General features: G+C 41.4%; 1 protein-coding gene across 5 annotated transcripts in view; it reads left to right on the forward strand.

Moving 5' to 3' along the window:
- MCTP2 (multiple C2 and transmembrane domain containing 2) overlaps positions 1–18,699 on the forward strand; it is a 184,733-nt gene that overhangs the window by 150,100 nt on the left and 15,934 nt on the right. For all 5 annotated transcript variants that reach the window (XM_014575411.4, XM_014575410.4, XM_025186568.3 and 2 more), the window contains 2 exons: positions 1,276–1,398; positions 7,177–7,218. In XM_014575411.4, the coding sequence (XP_014430897.3) occupies positions 1,276–1,398; positions 7,177–7,218 (165 nt within the window). The remainder of the gene's footprint in view (positions 1–1,275; positions 1,399–7,176; positions 7,219–18,699) is intronic.

Below are 18,699 nucleotides of genomic sequence, written 5' to 3' on the forward strand. Positions count from 1 at the left end.
AGGGGAGCGTCCAGACTAGCGCGCTGAGCCGGCAAACAGCTGATCAGCTGTTTGTCGGCTCAGCGCGGCAGCCATGTAAATTTAAATGAAGCGGTGATTATTTAAATCGCTGCTTCATTTCCCTTTGCCTACAACCCTCATCTACATGGCTCCATTGATGGAGCCATGTAGTCTAGACACAGCCTTCCAGAAAAGCTTCTTCTGAAAGAAGCCTGCAGTCTAGATGAAGCCCCTGGGAGACCATGCATCATGCTCACCCTTTAAGAACATCCATACTGGGTCAGAGTGACTGTCCATCTAGCCCAGTAGACAGACTTGATCATCGCCAATGCCAGATGCTTCAGAGGGAATGAATAAAATGGGGCAGTTATCGAGTGATCTGTTCCCTGTTGCCCAGTCCCAGTGTCTGACAGTCAGAGACTTAGGTGTTCCTAAGCATGGGCTTGCGTCCCTGCTGAGTTTAGCTAATAGCCACTGATTTTCCCTGAATATATCTAATGATTTTGCTAATCCAGTTACACTTGTGGCCTTCACAGCAAGCCCTGGCAACGAGAGCCACCAGTTGACTGTGTCTTATGTGAAGTTGTACTTTCTTTTGTTTGTTTTAAACTTTTTGCCTGTTTCTTTCAATGTGTGACCCCTGGTTTTTGTGTTATGGTAAGGGGTAAATTAACACTTAGTCTCTTTCTTTTTCAATATTGGAGATGTTTTGCCTCACCCAGGCAATGAAGAATCAGCTTGGGTGCAGGGAAGAAGCAGCAGCAGATAGATAAAGCACTAGAAGAATCTAGCGGCCAGTCATCCCATGGGGAGTGCATGTAGAGCAGCTCTTGGGGTGGGAGGTTTCAATCTCGCTCTCATTGAACTTGCTGGCTATTAGTGCTTAGCGAAGCTCGGTGAATTTCCCCCTTAAAAAGTAGCCATGTGCATTTGTTACGAGCTGGCATCAAGGACAATGAATATCCAGACTTGGCAGCATCCCAGTAAAGAGGAAATAATGCCCAGGCACCAGCATTATGTTGGTGGCCTTGTACTCCTTTGGGGAGATGGGAACGGAGAAGCTAACAAACGTCCGCCTAATGGATCAAACAGAATGGAAAGAGAATAAGCTATCAGGGTTGATTTTGTTTATCGAAGGGGAAGGGGGAGGGGCAGGAAAATGCGGTTAACAGAGATTCAAGGACGTATTTTAGTAGGGATAATGATTGAAAGAGTTTATTATTTGTCTCTTTAAACACTCATATAAATCCCCTGCTATTGCTTTGTGTCTCATAGGTATTTGTGGTCACTGTTTGGCACATAGAGCTGTACATGGTGCCCCTGGCTTTGTTGCTGCTCTTTGCTTACAACTTTTCCCTGATCACAACCGGGAAGGTCAGCAGTGCCCAAGACACCCAGGCAAGTAAAGTAACATTAATGTTTCAGGGCCAATTGGAATCCGCCTTGGAGCAAAAATGATCTTACGGTTTACTGGTTTCCAGCTAGTTCTATATATATTTCTAGGTTCCTGTTAAAAAGAAAATAATGTTCTCCAGAATGTTGTGGTTCATTTCCTGTCATAAACCATTGTGGGACAACACTTACAGCTCTTAAACTAACTGCAAATTTTCAAAATCTAAGAATGGGATAGAACTAATGCTTTGGATCTTTTACATTGCAAGGAGGCATGATTTGAACCCCCAGGTCCATATCTAGTCCTGCAGTTTATTTTTCAGAAATTTCTGGGGCTGAGGAAGGCCAACAAAGCCTCAAAAGGGAGGTCAATTTTTAAAAATCTATTCCATGAAATCGATATCCTCCTCATTTTATTTTTACCGTGACTTTAAAAAGAAAAACAAAACTGCTCTAACCCATCTCGATTTCAGTTTTATATCTGATTTTTTTTTAAATAAAATTATTTTCTATGCAAAAATAAATTGGAGCATGGAACTCTGTTATGATATGAAATGTCATTTTTGTGATATTAATGTTAGCACTGTCCTGACATGTTATACATAGCACAGGTCCTTAATGTTAGAAAGAATTCAAGTAAATTAACACCTAGAAGATTCTGTTTTAAACCTTCTAATAATGCTGTTAATGAAATCTTGGCAAATGCTCTTCTTGAAATTTGCCTAGAAAAGCACTGTCATTTGTACAAGCAAAAAGCAATTTAATATAGTGCAAGCACATGGAGACCTTGGAATAAATGCATCCCAGAACCAAAGTGTAGACAAAAATCATTTTAGTCAGGTAAATTGTTCCTAGTGAAGTTTTGAGTCATTCCCAGGTAGAAAGTAGTTACAAAATGATGAAAATCACATTTCCAGTAGCAAGCCACGCTACAGTTTTCTGGCCATTTATCCTCCTGTTAATCTGCTAATCTCCAATATCAGTAAAGTCTAGAGTATTCATAAACGTATAGTGTGTGTTCCCCTAGCCCTTTATTCCATCACCAAAATAGGAATTTCCCACTGGGGAGAATCCAGGACAAATAGTTTATTAAATATGAAGGATAATCTATAAAACAACGTTGAGTCGGACAAACCAGATAAAGCCAGGAAAGTGTAGAGTTAATGGCTGCAGCTGCCCATCATTCATTCAGTGATGAGTGTGTTGCATCCCCTAGCAAACAGAATCCCACTGAAATCTGTGCTGTGCTTGTGATGGATACCACAAAGTGCCATGTATATACAGCTGAAAAGTACAGAATAGCTTTTTTTCAGTAAGGACTCTGATTAATCAAAAGTTGGTCACTTCCCCTATACATGCAACTTGGGAGTAATCCACACCATATGTGCATATAGCAGTGCCATTGAACTCAGTAGGACATTCTCCAGTGAGGGGAGTTACACACGTGCACTCAAGTGTTTTGCTGGATTGGAGACTTATTGAGCCTCTAGCTAGTCAAAGCATCTTTAATATCCTGGAGTCTGTTTCTGGTACCCAGATTCTGAGCTTTGCGAATTCCAACACTGTATCGCCCTTGTAGCTCAAAATAAGTATTATGTTCTGAGTTGCATAATCTCTGGGTGAGAGGAGGTTAGCTGCCCCTTTTTGGGGACGGCTAGACAACACTTGTTTTTTGGAAAAAGCTATTCTGATTCTTTTGTTAGAGGTGGGGGGGGAGGAAAGGGAGCAGAAGCTGGTGTTGGGGGGAGCCCTATTAAAAGCCACTTCCCCCCGCCCCCTCCAGCACCATCTCTGCAGGAGGCAGGGGAGTAGTGGGGACTGGGTGCAAGCCGGGAATCAGCTGATGCTGCACCTTTGCTTTTTAAATGTATTAAGAGCCTACTGGCATTTAAAAGTCTGGTAAGCAGTGCGGGGACCCAGCACAAGCCAGGAATCGGCTGTCCTGGCTCACATTGGGTCCTCCCTGATGCACTTCAGCCTTTTAAAGGTATAAGAGCCTACCAGCTCTTAATACCTTTAAAAAACAGTGCCACCGAGGGGTTAGCTTCTAGGGACGGGAGCTAACCCTACTGCAGCTCCCTTGCTTATCGACTAATTGAGTAGTCGATGGAAAATCCATCGACTAGTTGATTAAACTAAATTTAACATCCCTAGTTTTAAATATTGGAATATGGTAATTCAAAGCTTCCTATTAAATAAGCAAGGTCTAAATTAACGTGGAGGATCCTGTTAAAGGCTCAGTTAGTAAAATGCCTGAATTGAAAGCCAGGGGTCCCGAAGTTCACATTCTAGCCAAGTGTTTTGTTTTCTTCCGCACTTGTCAAAGTGGGAGTCAGACTGAAGGAATAATGCTGGATGTGATTCCTGAGATTGATTATGTTCATACTAATGTATTTTCTACTGTCTAATGTTTCAGTAATGGCCCTAAAGGGAGAGAGCAGTCATTGTAGCACTGAGGATAGAACAAACTGAGTACAGAATCTTCAGCCTTGACATACCAACTGGTTCATTTATCAGACTAAGAACAAAGCTGTTTATAGACACTAGAAATTGGCAATGAATTTAAAAGCGTGTTGCCTTCAGACTGCTGGGCCCAGCCACTAATACCTCTATGTAGGCTTAAAATTTGCATAGGTTGTTGCATGCTGTCATTTATGATCTTGAGGGGGGAAAGGCCTTGAACATAGAGAAAATAAAATAAAAGTGAAATGCAGGACAATGTAGCACTTTAAAGACTAACAAGATGGTTTATTAGATGATGAGCTTTCGTGGGCCAGACCCACTTCCTCAGATCAAATAGTGGAAGAAAGTAGTCACAACCATATATACCAAAGGATACAATTTAAAAAAATGAACAAATATGAAAAGGACAAATCACATTGCAGAACAGAAGGAGGATGCGGGGGGGTGGGAAGGGGGAGGAAGGAAGGTAAGTGTCTGTGAATTGCTGATATTAAAGGTAGGGAGAGTGGGATGTTTGTGAGTTAATGGTATTACAGGTGATAATTGGGGAAACTGTCTTGATAATGGGTGAGAAAGTTCAAAGACTTGTTAAGTCCCTGGTGGTAAGTGTCGAATTTTAACATGAATGACAGTTCAGAGGATTCCCTTTCAAGTGCAGATGTAAAAGGTCTTTGTAGCAGAATGCAGGTGGCTAAGTCATTTAGAGAGTGTCCTTTCTGGTTAAAGTGGCAAGAAACTGTTTTCTCTTTGTGATCTTGTCTAATATCTGTTTTGTGGGCATTAATCCTTTGACGAAGTGTCTGAGATGTTTGTCCAATGTACATAGCAGACGGACACTTTCGGCACATGATAGCGTAGATTATATTTCTGGATGCGCAGGAATATGTGTTCTTGATCTTATAACTCACTTGGTTAGGTCCAATAATGGTATCAGCAGAATGAATATGTGGACAAAGCTGGCAACGGGGTTTGTTGCAAGGGAAGGTACCAGGGTTGGTATTAGTGTGGTATGTCCTGTGGTGGTTGGTAAGAATCATCTTGAGGTTAGGTGGTTGTCTATAGGAGACTATGGGTCTGTCTCCCAGAGCCTCTTTGAGTATGGTATCCTGTTCCAATATAGGCTGTAGTTTCTTGATAATGTGTTGGACAGGTTTAAGTTGGGGGTTGTAGGTGATGACAAGTGGTGTTCTATTGTTGGTTTTCTTGGGTCTGTCTTGAAGTAGATGGTTTCTAGGTATTCGTCTGGCTCTTTCAATTTGCTTTTTTGTTTCTCTGGGTGGGTAGTTGAGATTTATAAATGCTTGGTAGAGATCCTGAAGCTTCTGGTCTCTGTCAGTGGGGTTAGAGCAGATGCGGTTGTATCGAAGGGCTTGGCTATAGACGATGGATCGTGTGGTGTGTTCTGGATGGGAGCTGGATGCATGTAGGTAACTGTATGAGTCAGTGGGTTTTCTGTAGAGAGTGGTGTCTAATTTTCCATTGTTGATTTGTACGGTGGTGTCCAGGAAGTGGATCTCTCGTGTAGAATGGTCCAGGCTGAGGTTGATGGTGGGGTGTAGGTTGTTGAAATCTCTGTGGAATATCTCCAGTGTTTCTTGGCCATGTGTCCAGATCATAAAGATGTCATCGATGTACCGTAGGTAGAGGAGGGGTGAAAGGGGACGGGAGTTGAGGAAACGTTGTTCTAGGTCAGCCATAAAGATGTTAGCATACTGTGGGGCCATGCGTGTACCCATGGCTGTGCCGCTGATCTGGAGGTATAAGTTGTTCTCAAACCGGAAATAATTGTGGGTGAGAACAAAGTTACATAGGTCTGCTATCAGATTTCAACAACCTACACCCCACCATCAACCTCAGCCTGGACCATTCTACACGAGAGATCCACTTCCTGGACACCACCGTACAAATCAACAATGGAAAATTAGACACCACTCTCTACAGAAAACCCACTGACTCATACAGTTACCTACATGCATCCAGCTCCCATCCAGAACACACCACACGATCCATCGTCTATAGCCAAGCCCTTCGATACAACCGCATCTGCTCTAACCCCACTGACAGAGACCAGAAGCTTCAGGATCTCTACCAAGCATTTATAAATCTCAACTACCCACCCAGAGAAACAAAAAAGCAAATTGAAAGAGCCAGACGAATACCTAGAAACCATCTACTTCAAGACAGACCCAAGAAAACCAACAATAGAACACCACTTGTCATCACCTACAACCCCCAACTTAAACCTGTCCAACACATTATCAAGAAACTACAGCCTATATTGGAACAGGATACCATACTCAAAGAGGCTCTGGGAGACAGACCCATAGTCTCCTATAGACAACCACCTAACCTCAAGATGATTCTTACCAACCACCACAGGACATACCACACTAATACCAACCCTGGTACCTTCCCTTGCAACAAACCCCGTTGCCAGCTTTGTCCACATATTCATTCTGCTGATACCATTATTGGACCTAACCAAGTGAGTTATAAGATCAAGAACACATATTCCTGCGCATCCAGAAATATAATCTACGCTATCATGTGCCGAAAGTGTCCGTCTGCTATGTACATTGGACAAACATCTCAGACACTTCGTCAAAGGATTAATGCCCACAAAACAGATATTAGACAAGTTCACAAAGAGAAAACAGTTTCTTGCCACTTTAACCAGAAAGGACACTCTCTAAATGACTTAGCCACCTGCATTCTGCTACAAAGACCTTTTACATCTGCACTTGAAAGGGAATCCTCTGAACTGTCATTCATGTTAAAATTCGACACTTACCACCAGGGACTTAACAAGTCTTTGAACTTTCTCACCCATTATCAAGACAGTTTCCCCAATTATCACCTGTAATACCATTAACTCACAAACATCCCACTCTCCCTACCTTTAATATCAGCAATTCACAGACACTTACCTTCCTTCCTCCCCCTTCCCACCCCCCCGCATCCTCCTTCTGTTCTGCAATGTGATTTGTCCTTTTCATATTTGTTCATTTTTTTAAATTGTATCCTTTGGTATATATGGTTGTGACTACTTTCTTCCACTATTTGATCTGAGGAAGTGGGTCTGGCCCACGAAAGCTCATCATCTAATAAACCATCTTGTTAGTCTTTAAAGTGCTACATTGTCCTGCATTTTGCTTCAACTACCCCAGACTAACACGGCTACATTTCTATCACTAAAATAAAAGTGGGCATTTAAAAATGGTTTACAATGGAATGTAGCAAATGAAATGTGGTAAGAATTACATAAATGGTTTTGAAACTCTACTGCCAATGAAGAATGTAATGTGGAAATATGTTTTTCAGGAGACCACTTACCTAGATGAAGATGAAGAGGAGGATGACAAGGTAAGTGTGTTATATGTAGCTACATGAGCTAGGGTTAAATAATGCAACTGATACAATCTTATTTCAGGAGATCATGGTTTATATGCTGCACGGGCTGGTTGAGGGCTAGAAGGGTGGTTTCTATTAATGATGGACAAACCTGAGAATATCTGAGGTTTCATTTGGATAAGCATGCAAAACGTGGATGCCTATCTGAAGCTTATACAAATTTATGTTCCTTTGGAGGCCCCAAAAGTATGCTAGAAATCATGGGGAAAACAGGTTCTTTGGTACAATATTTCTTAACAATTCCAGGTCCGATCTCAGATGGAAAATCTACATGAATAACATTTCTTGTGGGATTGAGGCATTTCCAGTTTTGTCCAAGTTGGAGACCAGAAGTTCTGAGATTTGTGAAGGAATGGAAAGAGTTAGCTCAATGATATGTTGGTTTTAACTTGGCTCCCAAAATGTACAAAGGATTGTGGTTTGAGAGAGGTGCCCTTTAGTTTATCTGAACATACTTGTTCATCCTCTCTCTTCACTAAGAAAAATACATCTTCTCACCTCTTTATCAAGCCAAGATGACAAATGATTAAAAGGATTAGAAGGCATGACATATGAAGAAAGATTAAGAGAAGTATATACATCTTACAAAAACATAACTGAGTAAAGGGCAATCTAATAGCTTATAAGTACCTGAGAACTAAAAGGTAAGGAATTATTTAATGAACAACAGCTAGAAAAAGAAATTTGGATATTAGGGCATAAATATTCACAAAGTTATGTGCAACTTACAACATTTCATTGTAATCTAACATGCTATTGCTTGAATATTCCATAGGTTGATAACACTTTAAGCTGAAATTGTTAACTGTTTAGTACTAAATCAAAGACTTTAGTTAGTATACAAAATCTTAACATTACCACTTGTGTACATTAAGATTAGACCTAAACAAGCTATTTGCTGGAAACAACTTCTTTAAACTTACTTTACCTTCATGTTAAATTAAAAAAAAAAAAAACTGAGCAGGATTCTGTGAGAGTCCTGGTCTACACTAGGACTTTATTTCAGAATAATCCCCCCAGGTCAGATTTATAAGTGGAATATCCATATGACCAAGCCCATATTTTTTTTGAGTTAATGGGCTGCAGAATTTGAAATTTTGCATTCCTGCTTTTCATCAAGCATAATGCTAATTCCAAGGTAGTTATTTCGAAATAACAGTAGTGTGGATGCTCCAGTGTGGCTGTTTCAAACTAATTACTCCCCAGTGCTTCCTGGGGCTTTAAGTCTGAGGTAGCCCATCCCATTAACGGAGTCTGCCTTGGACTAATTTCGAGGCTTCCCCATAGTGTGGACACACTAGTTCGAATTTGTTAAATTGGGAGTTAAATTGAATTCACTAATTTAAAAATAGTTTTCTAGTGTAGACATGGCCTTAGAGTTTTATACAGTTACTAGTTATTATTTAAAACTGTGTAACAGGTTAGTTATTTTAGCTTGTGGATTCTCTCACTTCAAGTTTTGTCATTTATAATTCATTGTTTACACTCTGAGATAGGAAAAAAACCAACAACGTTTGACCAAAGTGAACGATCCTAAAGCGAACAGGAATCTTCCTTGGTGGTCATTGAACACTTTTGTTGCTAATATTTGTGCTCAGAGAATATTTGTATGATGTTCCCAGAGTAATTATTCTTCTAACCAAAAGTTCCTGTGCGCATATGTAACCCACATACCTTGTGTGGTTCACTGTCCCATGCAGTGGCACCTAGACCACAACAACAGATAAGAACAATTGGGGTATGTCTAGACTACATGCCTCTGATGACAGAGGCATGTATATTAGGCTGCCTGGCATAGGAAAATGAAGCGGTGATTTAAATAATCGCCACTTCATTTAAATTAAAATGGCTGCCACGCTGAGCCGATCAGCTGTTTGTCAGCTCAGCGCGCTAGTCTGGACACTCCGCGGTCAACATCAAAGGCATTTGTCGACCACCCTGTTATGCCTCGTGGGATGAGGTTTACTGGGGCGATCGACAAATGCCTTTGATGTCGACCACGGAGCGTCCAGACTAGTGTGCTGAGCCAACAAACAGCTGATTAGCTTAGCGCAGCAGCCATTTTAATTTAAATGAAGCGGCGATTATTTAAATCACCGCTTCATTTTCCTATGCCGGGTAGCCTAATCTAATGCCTCTGTCGCCAGAGGCATGTACTCTAGACATACCCCAAGAGACCTCTACAGCATGGGCTGAGAGCCAGCTGACTTGTAGCTCAAAGGATAGAAGAGGCTCCTATACTCAGCTTCAGAGGTCCCAGGTTCAAATCTGCCTAGTAGCAGTTACACAGACATTTACAGAAAATGAATAAAGGGGTTGGGGCTAGGCCCCCTTGACACTGCCTGGAGAGAGCTATGCTGCTCCTAGCCATTAGTGTTGCCTGGAGCATGGTATGCAGCACTCTAACAGTGACTTAAAGGACCCCCAGCTTTGGACCCTTTCATATTGCTGGGGCAACTGGCCACTTTGCTCCTGTGTTGGTGGATCTGAGTTTTGTGCTAATGTAACTACACTGACTCTTATAGGCTTGTGGTGATTTTGCACTGAGATATGAGTCCAATACTCTGCATTTTGCACTTCTCCAAACTTGACCTTTTCTTTTTTTTTAACCGCTTGGGGTTTGGAATGCTCTTGAGAGAAAATGTTCAAATGTTATTTCAAAGCACCATGATGCTGTGGTCTGTGTTGCTACTAGACCTCATTGCTATGTACATTGCATGCTCATGATAACTTGCAACTGATGGAAATGGGTGAAGCTTTTCATAGCAGAAGCAGCTGCTGTGCAAACTCTGTTATTACAATATCAAGCACCCATCACCATATTACTTCATAGCTAATTGCACTAAAAACTCTAATAGAGGTTACATGTTATGGTTAAAGTGAGCCCCTTGCATGGCTATTCTGTCAGGTTTACCCTTCAATGGAAATTGCATGTGTGCATTGAGAAAAGCCTAGATCGTTAAATACCTTTAACTAGGCTCAGTGTCTTCATAGTGTGGTTGTGCTAGGGGTGGTCAGAACACCCTTGTGAGTTAAAGAAAAATGAGTTAGATGACATTATCTCAATGCAATGTCTGCATTGAAAAGAAAAATATACATTTTGTTTCCTAGTACAGGAACTTCTAAAGTTGAAATCTGCTAGTAGGGACATGGTATACAAGGTCACTGTTTCTGTTTCCTGTCATTAATGTGTTGTATCAAAATACTCGCACACATAGCTCTTCTGGATTCTGTTGCATGTTAGACATAACAGACCGTGCTTCTGGGAACTGTAACATGACCCCTGAGAGATGAACTGTTTACAAATTATAAACACACAGACGCTAAGTTCAAAAACAGAAGAGCAGATTAACTCCCTTCCACCTAAACGATCAGTCTTGAAAATGACAGGGCTTAATTGCTAGCTCCTCCTTTTCCCCCCAAATGCCGACACAGAAGACTGTGAAAGATAAGAATGCTTCGTCCCTTTGGCATAGTCTGCTCAATGGATGAATGCCTTTTCGGATTCTTGCCATCTTGGATGCAGATTTCAGACTGCATCATGTCAATTCTGGGGTCTGTCAGGATATAGCTGTCTGGAGCAGGGATTGTTTTAAAATTACATCACTAAGGCATCTCTCCCCCCCAGTACACAGATATAGGAGAGTGAAATACAGCGCACAACATAGCCGATCATTGTCTTTGTTCTCCCTATTTCTTTCAAACAATGGCTGTAGTGCTTCAAGGGTAGATAGCATCCTCCTCAACAAGGGTATGTCTACACTAGCTCGGTAGTTCGAGCTAGGTAGGCAAATGAGGGCAACCGGAGTTGCAAATGAAGCCCGGGATTTAAATATCCTGGGCTTCATTTGCATCTTCCCAGGCGCCGCCGTTTTTAAATCCCCCTTAGTCCGAACTCCGTGCCCGCGGCTACATGCAGCACAGGGTAGGTAGTTCGAATTAGGATCTCTAATTCGAACTACTGTTACTCCTCGTGGATGCAGATTTCAGACTGCATCATGTCAATTCTGGGGTCTGTCATGACGTGGAATGAGGAGTAACAGTAGTTTGAATAAGAGATCCTCCGGAAAAGGGCTTTATTCCGGAGGATCGCGCCAGTCTAGACGCTTTTTTCCGGCTTTTCCCCAAGCCGGAAAAAAAGCGGCGGACATGTTTATTTAAATCCGCGGGGGATATTTAAATCCCCCGCGGATTTCCCTATTCTGACTTACCTGCTTTGCATCCCTTTTCCGGAATTTGGGGCCAGTGTAGACGTAGCCAGGGGGATTTAAAAATGGCGGCGCCTGGAAAAATGCAAATGAAGCCCAGGATATTTAAATCCTGGGCTTCATTTGTAACTCTGGTTGCCCTCATTTGCCTACCTAGATCAAACTACTGAGCTAGTGTAGACATACCCCAAGGGATTTTTATACTCCTTTGGAAAGTGGAATCTTTCATGGCCTCAGGTTGTCAGGACCTTTTGTTTCTCTTTTCCTCCAAAAGAGACAAAGCAAAGTAGCTCCTAATAGCAAGTTTGCTTTGCACATTGGTGCAGCAGAAACTCTGAGGAAGGATGATCAAGTGATTAGGGAAATAGCAAGGAGATGACCCTAGAGCTATGCCAAAGCCTTCCTGCATGATAAGTCTTTTACCTTCTGTGTCTCCATTCCCAATCTGTAAAATGGGGATGGACAGCACTGCCTTCTCAGGTGTGTTATGGGGTTAAATACATTATTGTCAGGTGCTCAGGTACTACAGAGGGACATATACATTACCAAGATGAATAAGGGAAACTATCCTCCTCCTGAATCAGTTCCACTTCTTGCAGCATCACCTGTTGTTTGGGGAGTCTCCGATTCAAATCGTGAGTAGTGCAGCCATGGTTAGGTAGTGAGATGCAGTGGATCAGATCAAATGAGACTATGGCTGCAAGCAGATGGTAAGAAAACCCCCCCAAAAAAAACCCAACTTCCGATAAATATAAAATGTCTTGTGCTTGGAAAAGAAATCCCCAAAGAGGCAAAGGCATTTTTTCTGATAGAAAATTTCTGTTATACTAGTTGGTATCAAAAATACACCAAGTTTTACAAGCATAATTTAGAGGCTTCAGCCAAACAAATAAAAGTCAGATTCATCCAGTAGCAAACAGCTGACATTTTCCATTTGTGTTAGATTTAGCGTGTGGAAACCTTCCGTATGGATCTTATTTGTACGGGTGGATTACGCTGAAAATTGCATTAATTTTCTCCACAGTAAAGGTCAGTAATTGAAACATGAACCAAGAGTCTATTGTGTAAGATGATATATCTCCATACTTAAGAAAGGTCACTCAAGACAATATCATCTCATTGTTTTCATTCCTTAAGGTATAAATAATTGCATTAGGGTTTTTTTCACCCCTTCACTGTAACAATCACATATAATATGTCCACATATCCCATTAATATCACTGAACACTAAAGATGATAAAGGCTTGAAAATACAATAATCTACAAAGAGTGTTCTTGTTCTAATGACGCTGTTTTAATGCTAGCTGTGGAATAGACAAGGATGTTTCACCATACTATGTCTTAAAAAAGCATAGTAGGTTTTTTAGTAGTATGAATACTCCTTCCTCTAGTTCTGCCCTGACCATTGCTTAGCCAGACTGCTTAATTTTCTATTGTATTCTTAGGAAATATTACTCCTAAGACTATAAATATCTCCACTGGGAAATAGTGACAGAAGACCCCCAAAAGACTAAAATAAAGAGACACCAATGATCTAAGAAGAAGAATAAAGATGCTCTAAACAAATGGTCACAATTTTGCAACCCTTTGGGGTTAATTTGGTTTCAGGTAATACTTAGAGCAGTTTTATAGCTGCTGTATGTTACACCTACCTGCCTATGGACCCAAATGGACATTTTGACAAAGTGGGAGTGTAGGTATTGCCATGGCACCTTCTTCCTGGGAGCCTCTTAGACCATAAAATGGGAGGAGTGGTGGTTATTATTAATGCTGATTATTTATATTGGAGTAACACCTAGAGGTACCAGCCCCATTTTGCTAGGCACTGGAAACACATATAACTCAGACAGCTCAGACCCCAAAGACCTTATGGTCTCAGTATAAAAGATCAGAAATAACAGGTGTATATAACAAACAGATGGGGATGGGGGAGTAACCAACAAGACAATACTGGTCAGCCCACCAGCTTTGAAAATATATCCTTGTGAGGCTAATGTTGCTCTTGTTTGAGTCACTCTGAAACTATTCCATTAACTCAAATTGAGTTGTTATGAATTTCACACCATTATACCTGACAGCATAATGTGGGTCTTGTATGTCACTCTAGTATGTATATTTTAATCTGTTGTTCATTGGCTAATTCAGAAACATTCCAGTTTCTGTTGGCAGCCAGGCAGTCATATTTTCAGCATGGTGCTAAAAAAAATAATAATAGAAAAGCTGAAATGCCTGTCCTCTTTGGATCATATGAAGTAGATGTACAAATCTAGGCATGCATTGAGTACATTTACCTCTCCTTCTGTTAAGTAACGTGAATCCTCCAGCAGCACACAATAGACGTAATAAAGGGCAAGATTGTCTCAGCAACACAGATTGCTGAGATCATTTCTGTCTGATTTATACTTCTCTGTTATGGCTGCCCTTGGAACAGAGTCCAGTTCAAGGTTGCTGTGCTGATTTTTCAAAGCACTGCATGAAATTCATCCTAGCTACTACCGAGGCTCTCCCTTTCCATGACCACCGTTTCCTACAACAGCCTCATTACACTGGAACAATGAAATTGTTAGCCACCGAGAGAGAGAGATTCATAATCTGAGGAAATAGAACCCCCATCAGCTTTGGATCAAGACACTGAAATTCGCTGCTAGAGTGACCAAGAACTTCATTCAGAGTAAAATACGCAGCCTACCTCTTTGCCTAAGCATTCCTCTATATTGAATAATAATTAATTGACATGAACTTACACCTGGTTCTGGCAGACATGCAAGGGAGAAAGGAGATAATTATTGTTCTTACTCTTGAGACATACTCATCTACTACAGTGATGACATCAATGTATCAATCTACAATCAACCATGTTGATACAAACAGCTTCTTTAGTAGCAGGGCAGCTATTGCAACTGAGAATACTTTGACCTGACAGAATATGGAAATTCACTCTGTCTCCTATACTGTCAATAATGGTTGGGAACAATTCTCTGAGGTTTATCATCAATGAAATCCTTTTGATTTCAAGGAATACACATCTATCTATTGGTCTCTGGGAAGTTTTCTTTGGTAAAGATGGGTTTGAAATACCATCCTACTGCATAGTACAGAAGAGTTACAAGGAAAATCAGGCATTGGCAAAGTCTGCATTCCTTTAAATAACCACAACATGGTTTTAAATGTCCCCATCCCTCCCTCCCCCCCCCAAAAAAAAAGAACAATGAAGCAAGTTCTGCATGCCTGAGTACTTTGGATTTTTTAAGACAATCATATTTCTTCTTAATACACTGTAGAAATTGTACCTAGTACGTTGGACAGTCCCATTAAAACACTACCCATGTTATGATTTCCAGGGCAATGTCAGCTTGGGTTATCTTCTGCATAAGAGCTGATCATGATAGTTAGATCTGCCTAGGGGCTAGTCAAACTTTCACAACTGATTTTTTTTTTCCTGAAAATTTCCAGGTTTTTCATTCATGGTTTTTTTTTTTTTTTTTTTTTTTTTTCCTGTCTCACCCCATATTCCATTTTTTGTGATTTACCCATGTTAATTTTTTCCTTGGTATCCTCCTCCCTCCAACTCCATCCCACCCTTGTAACATCCATTGAATTAATATAAAAATTTCCTATGGCAAGCCAAAAATGTGCTGATGAATACCAGTTGTACGAAAGTTACATGAAATATTTCTTTTTGTGTTTGAGTGTTTTATGTAACTAAACTGAATTTCGAGTGGTATAAAGCCATTTAGGAATAATTTGTGATTCTAAGCTTAAAGTCTCATAATACCATGTGAGTCAGAAGTGCACTTAAAGAACAGCATTAGAAACTGTTCTTGAATTTGTACAGTGGGTGTTTCTATGCGGGAAAATATGTAAAGGAGAGATAATAAGGTTCATGGCTCTAAGCATGTAGGTGATTAAACATTGGGACAAATTTTCAAGGAAAGTGGTGTATTCTCTGACTCTGAATGGCTTAAGTCAAGCCTGGATTGCTTTCTGGAAGACCTGCTTAGCAATGTTCCCTCTAATCTTTTCCATCCATGTGCAGAATACATTTGTATATGCACCAGGTATGTGTGAATGTGCACCACCAAGAGAAACACAAACCTAGCTGCGGGCACTCTGCTAATCAGGTGGGCGGGATTGGAATCGCTCCTGAGTAGCTGCACAAGCACTCAGCTTACAGGGAACGCTGATGCTTAGTCAATTACAAGCGAATGAGCTCAATACAGGAATAACTGGATGAAACGTTATGGCCTGTGTTACAAGAGGTCAGACTAGATCAGTGGTCACCAGCCAGTCGATCGGGATCTACCGGTAATTTTGGAGCCTCTACCGGGATCCTGACTCATTTGGCCAGGAGGCTATCAAGCGCAGCACTTCAGCTGCCCCTCCCACCACTGCTGCGCATCTCCTGTCCTTTGTCATGGAACTGCCCCCCTGGGAGCCTCCTAGGGTTGCCAGATGGTTTTAACAAAAATCTCGGAAACACTTGATGTGACATCACAATCTACATTCAATCTTATTTAGAAAATACCGGACATTTATATTTTCTCATTTATATTTTCTCCATTTGTTTCTTGAACAGAAGGCTCAAATACTGGACTGTCCAGTTCAAAACCAGACACCTGGCAACCCTAGTGCCTCCTGCCTGTGGTACAGAGCAGGGGAGGGAGAGGAGCGGGCGCTGATGTCAGGGTGCCCCCCTCCCACCCTGTATTCTCTCCATAGAACAGAGGTGGGAGGCACAACAAGGTTTGGGATGGAGGGAGTTTGCTGGCTGCTTTTGAGAATGGTGAAGGACCAGGGCGGGGGTGAGCCTGCCTTAGTCCCGCCGAACCTCCACCCAGAAGCCACCTGAGGTAAGCACTGTCCATCTGGAGTCCGTTCCAAACCCCTGCCCTCATAGACTTTAGGGTCAGAAGGGACCATTATGATCATCTAGTCTGACCCCCTGCACAGTGCAGGCCACAGAATCTCACCCACCCCTCTTAGAATAATCCTCTCATCTATGTCTCAGATATTGAAGCCTTCAAATACTTTGAAGGCCCCAAGATGCAGAGAATCCTCCAGCTGTGATCTTTACCCCATGCTACAGAGGAAGGCGAAAAACCTCCAGGGTCTCTGCCAATCTACCCTGGAGGAAAATTCCTTTCCGACCCCAAATATGGCGATCAGCTAAACCCTGAGCATGTGGGCAAGACTCACCAGCCAGACACCCAGAAAGTTCTCTATAGTAACTCCTATCATCCCTCCATTGACCTATTTACCACTGATAATGAATGGTCAATTAGTTACCAAGATCATGTTCTCAAACCATCCCCTTGTCATAGAATCATAGAACTGGAAGAGACATCAGAAGGTCATCAAGTCCAGCCCCCTGTTCTAAGCAGGACCAATCCCTAGTCATGAACACCCCTCCTACATCTAAGCCCCAGCCCTAGCCCTGAGCCCCCCCGGACCCAAACTCCCTTACAGACAGAGACTGTACCCTGAACCACCCCTAGTACCCTAACTCCCTGCCCAGGCTCAGCTCAGAGCCCCCTCTCACACTCCAAATCCCTTAGCCCAAGGCCAGAGCCTGTGCCCCAACCCTCTGCTCCTGCCTAGTGAAAGGGAGGCAAGATGGGGGAAGAGAGGACCCAGTTAGCAGGGGCAGGGCCTCGGAGAAGGGGCACGAAGGAGGCGGAGCCAGGGTATTTGGTTTTGAAGTAGATCTTACATTGCACTTAAATTCAAAAAGTGATTTTGTAGTTGAAAAGGTTGGAGACCACTGGGCTAGATGATCAGTCTCTTCTATACTTTAAAATCTATGCATATATAGTTCCTAATGATTTCAACTGGGAAGTTTGAGTCTAGTAAATATATCTGACCAGTCATGGATTTCTGTTCATTGTGAGATATTTCAAAGAATTGTCATCAGTTTTGCAGCTGACGTGAAATTTCTTTTGTTACTGTCCCTAACTTTCTGGGAAATTACAGGTCAGTGAGAGAAAACTGAGAGAAAGTACCTAACTCTTGAAGTGAATTTGCATGGACCAGTTATTCACAGCCATAACTCTAATGAAGAGTAAAAGCTGGAAACACGTTTCCTTACATGGGCAAAGTCTTTGTATCTTGCGTTCTAAGTTGAGGCCTATGTGCATTAGTTGGACATAAAAAGACTTAATTTCTGAATTTGCTGAACCTTTTTTTCCTGACATAGTTAATCTTTTATAAGACCCCTTTGTGTTTTTGTTCATGCAATTAATATAGAAATGAAGGTTTTCTTAAATCAGGGTATGCATGGAAGATTTAAAGTAACATACTGATTATATAATTAATTCGCACTCGTAAATCTATTTTGGTGGTGTTAATTCTTTCTCAGAGGCTGAAGACTAGTTTGATTCCACCTACAGTGCCATAATCAGCTGTAAAATAGGGAAGAAAAGGACCTTGAAAAATAGAGATTTCACTATCCATTTAAAACAATTCCTGGAAACAGGCAGGATATTTTATTTTAAATTTAAACTTCAACAAAGACCTTCTGAGCTAAGGTTTTAAACCACAGGTGTCCAGACTTTTTTTTCTTTTTTACTGGGCCAATTACACAATGCATTCAGACACCTCAGGCCACAAAAAGTCCTGGTACAGCAATATCAAAAGGAGTGTAATCCTGTGGAATCTTCAGGCTGGTGTACTTTGGAAAGAGCAGGGAAGTAAAATCCTCCTTTGAATTCATTATACATAGGGCTCAAATATAGCACATTTATTGATGCCCAAACCATTTTTTTTCACGATGATTGCCTGTATTTTATTTCTTTATAAATTAAGCAACAAAGAGCAATGGCTCTCATGATTTTGAAATGTTCTGCCTTGTATCACTCCTTGGGTCCAAAATATTGTGGGGTGCAAACTTCGGAACCTCACGAAAGGTCAAAGAACATTGAAAGGTCAGGCCTTTATTGTGCATTATTTATCTCCCTTTGTACTATTTAATGAGTTATGCTCAGTGTGTGTGCAGTGTATGTGTGTGTCTGGACTGTAAGGTCCTTATACTAAACCCCAATCCCTTTCCCCTCACCCCCTCGAGTCTGTAATGCAGAACGAGGAATAGAACAATCCTGGACTTTTCAAATGATTCTTGCAAAAGCATTTCAGTATGTAGGTACATCACAAGAACCATAGCTAAATCTGGATTACTCGCTAATCAGAATCTCATTTCAGTGATGGCACGTTTTGATTATTTTTGTAGATT

Source organism: Pelodiscus sinensis, chromosome 14 (assembly GCF_052426305.1).
Source record: "Pelodiscus sinensis isolate ZL-2025 chromosome 14, ASM5242630v1, whole genome shotgun sequence".
Lineage (NCBI taxonomy): Eukaryota > Metazoa > Chordata > Testudines > Trionychidae > Pelodiscus > Pelodiscus sinensis.